Source organism: Schistosoma mansoni, chromosome 3, assembly GCF_000237925.1.
Source record: "Schistosoma mansoni strain Puerto Rico chromosome 3, complete genome".
Classification (NCBI taxonomy): Eukaryota; Metazoa; Platyhelminthes; class Trematoda; order Strigeidida; family Schistosomatidae; genus Schistosoma; species Schistosoma mansoni.
The window spans coordinates 6,258,783-6,269,736 of NC_031497.1; the positions used below are offsets into that span (position 1 = coordinate 6,258,783).

A 10,954-nucleotide genomic window follows, 5' to 3' on the forward strand; every position below is an offset into this window, starting at 1 on the left:
TAATCTTCGTCTTCTTATTACATTATCGAAGTCTGTATTTAACCGAACAAATAAACCGGTCTGTTATAAATATTTTTTTTCAAAAATAAAACTATCTAAAAATGGTTGAGTATTTTCAGAGTATCTAACTTGGATGCATAAAATGGTCAACATACATGACCGAACTTCGTAAGTAATCAAACCTGGACCTTCATGATGAAGGATATCGACCAGATGAGGAGAGTAGAACCATCCGATATACTCTATAATTTACAAATGGAATACTAATAAATAAACTAGTAATCCCATCCGGAGGACAGATTCAACCATAATTTAATCTGCCGGGAATATCATGACACTATAATCCTCCAGTGTCCATATATACTTGTAATTTAAGAAACTATTGTCCTAACCCTCTGTATATTATCAAGAAAACTGATATTAATAACATGACATTCATCAGATTATCTTCCACTTCAACTTAGACGCATTATAGCTTTTAGCCAAAATAATAGGTCATGTCCATTAACTAGTTCTCTGCTAAATGTACAGACATTAAACAAACGACATGTAGGTTTGAGGAGAGTGAGAGTGATAGACATACAGACATGGAGATAATCATGAAAAGTGAGACTAAATCTAAACTGTCATATATATATCTATACATATAAACATAAATATACTTAGGATATGCATAAGAAGATTAATGTATAGACAGTCTTTTCACATACACTATGCACGTCCTCATTTTCATGTAATTATTATTTATCTATACACAAACAAACAAACACATCGTTTAATGAAACGTTTAGAAGTGCAGAAAGTACATATTTTTATTTCGTTTTTTTTCGAATTTATGTACATATGTGTTCTGGTAGATGATTTGTACCCCTCAAATTCTTTTTTTTTCATATATTTTTAAAATTCTAATCACATATTTACAAGTATTTCCTTAGGGGTACAATTGAATTCATCAATCACACCCCCCCTTCTTAACTGTCTATTATAATTTGTACAAGAAATAGAAAATCAAGATTTGAATAAATGAAATGGAAACGTGAATAAAGTAAAAATTCAGTTTAAGATATCTACAATAAGGACGAGTTAATAATTGTGTAGGTCCTTTAGATCTATCAGAAGTATCAGTAAATAATGTACGATTAATTAATAAATAGCCTAATTAATATTGAAGAATGAAAACTCATTCTAATGTTTGCCGATTCAACAAACAATTATTTTCAACACGATAAGAATAAAATAGCTAGTGAATTGATGAAGTGGAAAAAAAGACAATAAACATTTTAATACTATAGATACTCATTAGTGTTCTCTACAAATTACTTATTGGTAATAGTTCTTTACACTATCAATCAAGATATATGTTTTTCTGTTGGTAGGACCTAATCTAACAAAATTGACATTCGAGCTCTCCCTCTCTCTCTCTCTCTCTATATATATATATATATATATGAGAGAGAGAGAGGGGGGGAGAGAGAGAGGGAGCAACAAAAGGGTCGGTTACAAAAAACCTCATGCATTATTTAAAATCCATCTTTTGACAATAAAACTGGTAACCAACTAGTGTTCAATGCAAACACACTAATAGTTCACTTTAAATTTAAAAATATCATATCAGTGTAGAAAATTATCAACAGAATGTCCATAGAGCATAACAATATTCACTTCAATATTTGCCACATATTTTATATTCTATGTAAAAAATATGATAACGAACTGTTTATACTTTGATTTAAAAAATTTTGTAATGATATTGAAAACTTATTAACTAAGTCGTCAGTGAGATAGTCCTTAATGATGAAAATAGACGAGGTTAATGTTATATCTTAGATGATCTGACGTTAAAAATATGGGGTTTTAACTCTATGATCTCAAAGTAAAACGTTAACCATGTGGCTTTAAATTCTGAGATTGTTACTATTGTTGAGGATTAATGCGGAGTTTCATACGAGGATACTTTTCAAGTTAATACTGCTTTTGTAACAAAAGCCATTTTTACACAAAGTACATGAAGATGGTATACAACCAATATTAGTCATTACAACTGTTCATAAAATTTAATCGTGTATATCTGTAGTAAGTTCAGCCTACTGTGGGAGAGGATCAATCAACTTACAGATGAAAAAGAAATTAAGAAAAGGCACTGAAAGTGGATAGAATATATATTGAGGAAATTATCAAACTGAATCACGAGGCAAGCTTTAACTTGGAATGCTGAATGGAAACGGAAAAGAGGAAGGATAAAAAACATACTGCACCGAGAACAGGAAGCAAACATGAAAAGGATGAATAGCAACTGGAAATAATTGGAAAGGGTTGTATGGAGAATGCTGGTGAGCGTCTTACGCTCCTCCACGAGGGGTAACAGGCGTAAGTATCTGTAGCAAGTTATTTAGAATTGCATTGAACAAAGACAACTTCTCTATCTATCAATAGTTTATCAACAGTAATAGCTTAGAGTCGATCTCTGTGTGTTTTGTTTTAGGTTAGTAAGCTAATGAAAAGAGAGGAGACAGCTAATAAGTCTCTAGTGAAACTATAATATGATGTACTTAGACAAGGTAAAGAAATTTCGACCATCATAACTATGACTGTTTTTATTGTTATATTATGTGGGTGAATTTCATAAATATATACTGAAGAATATTTATGAGTCAATTAAACTGTTGCCAAGACAAAAAGTAACTGAACAATGGGAGTTGTATTTCAGTTAGTGAATATAATAAAACGATAAATATTAGTTAAATAACAATAAAGAAATAATATTGTCCATCATTTATATTGGAACGGTCATCCTCATTATCAAAAATTGTCGTTATGATGATAATAAAACAATATGGAAACTGAAATTCTACTTACAGTAACAGTCATGTACATAATAAAAATAATAACAGTAATAGTAATAATAATAAAATATTGATAACAATATGAATATACAAGGGTCCATCTAGATGTAAATTTACCTGTAAACGTGTTCAAACGTACATTGTAAAGCACCGATAAGTAGAATTATGTATGAAAATAGTTAACATATCCAGCACATCAATTAAACGGTCATATCAACACAGTAATCGATTTTGCACAACCATTTATCTTAAGTAATAAAATCATTATTATTACTATTAGTATTGTAAATATTACTGCTATCATGGTCGTTTATAGCCATTATAATTACTATTATTATTATCAACAATATGAAAGGTATCGAAATAAAACTTACCATATAAAAAAACTCATAAGGTATTTATGTATTTCAAAAATATAAAAAAAACTATTAATTCACCACAGGAGTACTTAGTCTCTTTTTTTCATCAAACACTGAGTGACAATTAACAAATAACCAGGATGACATTTATTCAGTCCAATTTTTTGGACTGAATTAAACAGTAGTGAAAATCCATGACTCTCAGGGTGAGACATATTAGGTAAATTCCAAAACATATAGGTTTTTCCAAGAGCTTTCTAACATCATTTAACTACATTGAATTGAAATTCATTTGACCTAAATGTTTAGAATGTCAATTGATTTTCAATACGACTTAACTATTAGTCGAAATGTCCTCTGTGTGGAATAGATGTCCTAATTCTGGTTCACTTAGTTCCACATTCGTCATAATCTTCTGTCCTTATTTGCCATAAGAGTAATTTGGAAAATTCATCCCCAAGTGTATTAAACCTGTATCATAAGTTTTTATCGTAAAATAATAATACGTCACAACTTCGAAAATGTAGCAACTTTATGCAGTAAATGTTGAAATTTCTCATCCAGATAACCATTCCAACTAGAGATAACAAGCAAACTAGAATTCTGACATATTTCGCCTCTGAATCTGTTTGTTTCTTATTCTTTAGAAAAAAATCATGCATGAAAAAAGTATCTAGTACATTTTTTAAGAGAAAAAACAATTGGGTCTTAGTAACAGTTCATACTAAATTTCACTTTTTTGAGTGGTACTTGTTATGAACTACTCAGACAATATTAAAAAGCCATAAATTATATTCACAATCTATTGGTAACCAACATTAAGATCTATTCTTAGTAACTTTATTAGCTGCATCCATATTATCAGAAGGGGATTTTGTGGAGATTTTAGTAATTTTATAGTTCAATTCATGAGTCAATTGAAGCTAGATCACCATGAAAAACCTGAAAGCAATGGACGGCCATCTCGTCCTAGTGAGAAGTCGTGGCCAGTGGAGTTCAACCGGACCTGTTGTGAGATAGTAACTCACTGAAGACGATGGTGGATGGTTGCTAAATTTCGTGGATTGGTTGAAGTTAGACATTAACAGCGTTGGATGCCGGTTCAGTGGTCTAGAAGTTAAGCGCTCACGTGCGAGACTGATAGGTCCTGGGTTCAAATCTCGCGAGGCGGGATCGTGGATGAGCACGGCTGAGGAGTCTTACAATAGGAAAAAACGGCCTTCCAGTGCTTCAAGGTTTCCTATGGTGGTCTAGCTTCAATTGACGCATCCATATTAATACAACCGGTTTTTATCTCAGTAACAGGACAATATTTGTGATAAGTTTACTTAATCGTAATTACAACTTTATTGTAATACATAATTTTATTTAAAAATGTACTATAATATACATTTATGTAATTGGTGTACATTTTATAACATGGAATTTTTAATTGACAAACCAAATTACAAATCTATAGGAAGTGATCAATGTAGTCCAAACTATAGAGAAAAAAGAGAATCTTGAACTATTACAGAAAAAACATACTATCTTAAGCTAACGGAACAAGTAGTTACTTCTGAAAAATTGATAGTATGATTGATAACAATGTGGATATTTGAATGGATCAATGTTAGACTAAAGTCTCAGCGAGAAAATGATCATTAAATGTAAATGGGTTATGGATAACAATAGGTTGTTATCAGTTAAATCTACACGCAATAGATAAATTTAAGTAATATATAGAGCTATACGATACATTTATTTGTGTGGTAGAACATAGATTTTAAATGTTAATATATATTATGTGAATAGAAAGTTTATTTATTTTACAAAGTATCATTATATCAAAGAATAAAGACTATGGATACATACAGATAGACAGGAAAAGATACTTTGATCCTGAATTAATTTCGTTTAACACAATGCTATTAACAACTTAAACATATAAATATATATATACATATAGTATCGTAAATTCAGACACTTTACTTACGTCATTATTCATATATATAAAGATCTATATACAAACATAGTTTAACACGCTCTGAACATTTTACTCCACACTTCACACATGTAATTCAACACTAATCTTAAATTTAGGCACGTTTGAACTAGTTTAAGACAAAATTGTAGTTCAGTCACTATGTAAAAATCAAATAAACCTAACATGTAGTTGATCACCTTGTTTTATGTGAAATTTGACATATGTATTCATGATAGAGTCATAGAAATGGATACAGAAAGAAATACTAAGCAAGTACTTGATATTATTGACCATTAGAACTTGGACTATCTATTAATATTAAGATAATGAATGAAGACTAAGCTTGACTACAATTTACTCCTGATTCAACTACAAAAATAACTTATCAGTGTAAAAGTGTGGGTAAAAAAAAGTAGAAAACGACTGGGGAAAAAAAGACAAAAGAAACATCACTATTTAAAACAAAAAAAACTATGCATGATTTTACTACTTACACACTGTGATTGAAATCTTCTAGACAAAAGATGATCATCCATATAAATTTGTCTCTAGAGGTTTACTCAAATATTTTTTCTGTATAGTAAATTTTTTCTGAATAAAAAATCATAAAGACCTATCAGATTGATGTAGATGAACACATATGATTTTGTAGTAAATCAATGTAGTGAAAAGTTTACCTTCAAAATGTCTATTGGTTATTAGTTTACAGTAATTAGTTTTCAAATGTATAAGCCAAGTTGATGCTGACCAATCAAATTCTATAAGATCACTACAATTAATGATGGTGATGATGATGACGATGATGTAACATGTATGTTATGTTCTGAGAATATCTTGATAACAGTAAAATAAAACTAAATGAATTCCTACTGATTTGAGGGCTTTACATGGTTTAGCGCTCTCTGTATTAACAAATATTATTTTCTGTCTAGAAAAAAGGATTTAAACATTTATAGGTATTAGGTGTATACTATAGTTGATTGTATTAAATACTAATGCTTTTCTTTTTCTATACAGAACTGGAAATTCTATATATATATATATATATATATATATATACTGGGTCCAAGTCCCGCAGTGAACATCAACTCTGGGATGTGGGTAAATCCAGCTGACGAGTCCCAAATCCTGAGTTTCACTGCTAGCCACTATCCATCTTTGCTTATGATGCTTGTCAATTAAGGCAATATGCACAGGATACACATTCGCTAATAAGAGACTGATCAATTACAGTCCCAAACATTAATGAGAAAATCCAAATAAACAACACCGAATGAATTTAATTTCTAATGTGAATACAGAATGATAAAGTTAGACACGAAATATTTTTTTACAAACCTTCATCATTGATGATGCATAGTAGATAATGGTGTTATAATGGTACTTGCCGTTACTATTTTTTATAAGTAAATCTTATCCTGATTAGTTATGTATGACACAGTCGATTAGGTTGTATATACTTTTTTAAAAATAGCAAACTAACAATGAAGTTTTCTTTTCAATATTACAAAATCAACCCTGTTGTAGTCACAGTCTCAATATCATTGCATAATACCTACTACTTGAATTTGAGAAGAGTACGTGTACGCATAAACAATCATGCGAAAATACACACGAATATATAATATGCTTAATTAACAATATTTAAAGTGAACGAAGGGAAGGATATTAAGTAACATACACTGTAGATTATGCATGAAATAACTAATGATGTAGAAAAACACAGCAGTTATAAAACTTGTGATAAACATCAGTAAATATGTTGATGACATAATTACATTTTTTACTATATGTAAAATCAATAAAGCCCTAATAGACTTTTAGTCTATTTGAATTAAGAACTGTTGTTAATTTCTGGGATTCATTAATGATATTGAAAGTTAGATGTATAAAATATATATATCACAAACTGAAAAGTGAGAAAATTACCGTTACGTTGATCAAAAATGAAGTCCCCTGAAAGGTTTGGAAGTAATCAAATAAGTATCCACTCAGTTTTACTCAGTTTCCATCGATCTCTTTCGGTAAACTTCAGATTATCAACTAAATACTGAATTCGATAGTATTTTTCCAGGGATATACTAAATAATTCATCATAGTAAATAGAGTGTCACCCATGATAGAATGTTATAAAAGCCCAATTAGTCGATACTACTCAAATTTCTAAACTGTAGTGGGTTTATTTTGAATGTACAAATTACGAGTTGTAATGCGTGTTTAAATCATTAAGGTCTGTTCTTGATAGTTTGTTCTCAAAAAAACGAAAAAATGAGGTAGAAATAATTTGACAAACATCTAATATCATTGCGTAATCATTCAATCGTTTCTTTATCAAACGTTATTCTTTTTGTCAAGATTACATTCAAGTTTAGAATAAATTGTTGAACTCAGTGAATTAGTCATCACAACACAAACATATCATTTGAGTTAGAATGTACGAATCAATGATAATTGAAGTATCAGTAAGGTTTTCCAAATTTTTTTTCATGATCAGTTGAATATTATATCGTAGTTACGAGATTAATAAATCAATGAAAATTTGTTATCAGTGTACAGTGTTCGTTAATACGCATGATTAGTAAATACGTGAATACGCTATTCAATTCAAGACACCATGTATAAACCAAACTCATTAAAACACTTTATACTATTAGGAACAAATTACAATTGATTTAACTAACATAAACCATGTAACATAGATCAGACCAAATGATTTAAGTTAATTCATTATACTGATTTATTAAATTTATTCTAAACAGCTAAATAATGACATTGTTAGAAGTCACCCAGATGTAGGACAATGGAAATGTCTTTTATCTCGGACGTCTAACTTTATGTATGTAAACATGTAAAAAGTCAGGTATATCAATAATGACTAAATATTTGAGTATATATATACAATCTTTATGTTTATATGAATATTAAAACATTTAGATGAGGATTATATTACCTGGAAAATGGGATTTGAGGTAACAATGATTGCATTACATCTATTTTAGATAAGTTGATCTCGTGAGGACCCATCTTTTTCTATGATAGCTAAGACTTGAATGAGTTGGATAGCTGTAAGCACTCACTACCTAGTTTTCAATAACTTTCCTTAACTGACATCAGTTTACTGGTGTAAAAATATAGTCAAATCAAATAAGATCAATTCGCAGCACATTTTGGGAATCATACTAAGTAATCAATCGTTAGTGTCATTTCCAGACACTTTTACGTCACTTAAGCCATAAGTTCTAACGCATAATTAATTCCCAACAGATAATGAATACTTACTGACAAAAATAGTATGATGTAAGTAAACAACTCATGTTGATATTATCAACTAAAGTGAATTCAAAAGGATCTCCAAGGTTTAAAAAAACGTATTTCTTCAATTTTGTTATAACTGAAGGTATTTTCAAACTTTGTTACAAATCAAACTAATCACTTACATGATGAAAGCCTAATTTTGGGAAAAAAAATAGTAAAATAAAACTTACATGTTGACAAATTTTACATTTGTAACCTTTAGCTGGCGGATGATATGAAGTATGGCCATTTGGAACAGACAGTATGGATGATAAAGAACCTTCACCATTACATATACCACTAATTGATAGATTTTCCTCTTGATTTATCCCCAGAAATCTTGATTCTACTCGTACATTACTATTATTACTATTGTTATTATTACTCGTGACATTATTGTTAGTTGTATTATTATCTTCTCTTTGACCAGTTAATACATCATCCATGACCATATCTGATGAATGTCGATCTGGTGCTATCGTAGTTGTGGATTCTGGTGAACATTCTGTAGCTCTTAAAGTAGAATTTCTAAAAATTAAATTATTAATCCGATCTTGTTGTGGTCCAGACAATAATCGACTATTGTTTTTATTCAATAAATTTGTATTACCACGAGTTGCTTTATGTGTTGTACGATCAATACCTGTATTTGATTCACTTTTATTTGGATTTTCCAATGAATCAGAAAGAGGACTTTTTGGTGAAAATATAAATTGTTGTTGTTGTCCATGAGAAATCGAATAACTATCGTTGTTTGAATTCGATCTTCTTGTGTTATTACTACTATTATTATTATTACCATTATTAGTTGAATTTTGTTCATCCAAATGCTTATTACTTGTAGGTGTTGAATTATCACGAATTTCGTTTAATGTTGTCTGAAATTGTGAATGATCAATTGTACCAACACAGCCACCGACAACACCACCGCCACCACCACTACTTCCACCAACTACAGCGGCAGCGGCTAAAGCAACAGCTGCTGGATTACCTAAATTTTTTAAATGATGACAGTGTAAATTATACGGAGTTATTGTATCCGTTTGTAATTTATTACAATTCACCGAGGTGATTGCTGATTGCTGCCTATTTAAAGCATTTGTTACACTTGATTGTAATTGAGTTGAAAAATGACTAGGTTTAGCAAAACCATTGCATAAATTATCTAAAACCATTTCATTTGTATTAGAATTCCGTAAACTAGACTGTACATGACGCGGGACTTGTATACCATGTGATAAAGATAAACCATTAGAATTGCCTAAAGTTGGATCATTTGCACCCATTATAGCAGAATTAGCTGCAGCCGATGCAAAAGCAGCGATCGCTGCAGCATGACTATTCGAACCGGCTGTTGGATTATTATTATTATTACTGGGATCGTTCAATTGGTCATTTAATCCGTTTGTATTGTTAGTCTCTTGATGTAAATGATTAATATTACCACGAGGTTGAACAGAAAGCAAACGATGTGAAGTAATATGTGCACGTGTATGATTTATAGATGGTGAATGATTTGGATGACGATTTCCATCATTATTATCACTTGTTTCATGATCTTGTGATAAATGACGTGTTTCACTTAATCCAACATGTTGATGTGGAAGTATATGTGACATATGCGCTGCATGTGCACCAGTATAAGAGAATCGTTGACAAAAGCTTTCAAATGGATCTTCAATCATTCCAGGTATAGTGGCAGATCCAGAACCTGTATATGATACATTCAACATATTAGAACCAGGCATAGCATTCATTGCTCCAGCATTTGCACCCATCATAATTGGTTGTGCATGTGCACCAACAGCAGCATTTGCTGCAACAGCAGGATAACTTGCCCATGGCCATAGAAATAATCCAGTTCTTGTTCGTGGATCAGTACCACTTACATCCATCATGAGTTTAGTTTCAATTCAATGATTTTTTTTGGAAAGATTTTAATTGTTAACTTCTGCTTTCAGTACTAAAAATTGAAACAGGGGAAATAATGGTAACTCAATAAAAGCTTAAATACGTTAAAACATTTGGTCCGTATTGAATATCATCACCGGAGATTTGAATACAATTATACTGTTTGATACATTGAACACTGAAATGCTTCTGTTAGTGTTAAATATGGATTGAACGAATAAAACTAATGATATTAATAGCAGCCGTAACAGTATCAATAATAATTATTGTATTGAAATGAATGTTTGTCGGTTTCATGAAATGATGTAATGACATTCAGAATACACTTGTTACGATTTAAATGATGCACAGTGAATAAATCGCTAGTAATGGTTAGACATGTAGAACGACAACGACAATAATAAAAATTAAATAATTAGATAACTTTTTTTAGTCAGGTTTATTCCATACAAGATGTGCAAAGTTTTAACAATTTGTCAATATTTGTTGTAGTTATGGTATTAAGAGTAGTGGAACTAGCACTTAGCTACTAACACATAGTATTCTTAAAAATAAAATAGTTTTTATGATGTCTCAGTGTT

General features: G+C 30.4%; 1 protein-coding gene across 1 annotated transcript in view; it reads right to left on the reverse strand.

The window, feature by feature from the left end:
- Positions 1-10,653, reverse strand: part of Smp_169260 (putative zinc finger protein) — a gene marked incomplete at its 3' end in the record, with an annotated part of 47,218 nt that extends 36,565 nt beyond the window's left edge. The window contains exon 1 of the mRNA XM_018799029.1: positions 8,654-10,653. Coding sequence (XP_018650860.1) covers positions 8,654-10,360 — 1,707 coding nt within the window. The 5' untranslated portion in view covers positions 10,361-10,653. The remainder of the gene's footprint in view (positions 1-8,653) is intronic.
- Positions 10,654-10,954: the final 301 nt, after the last annotated feature.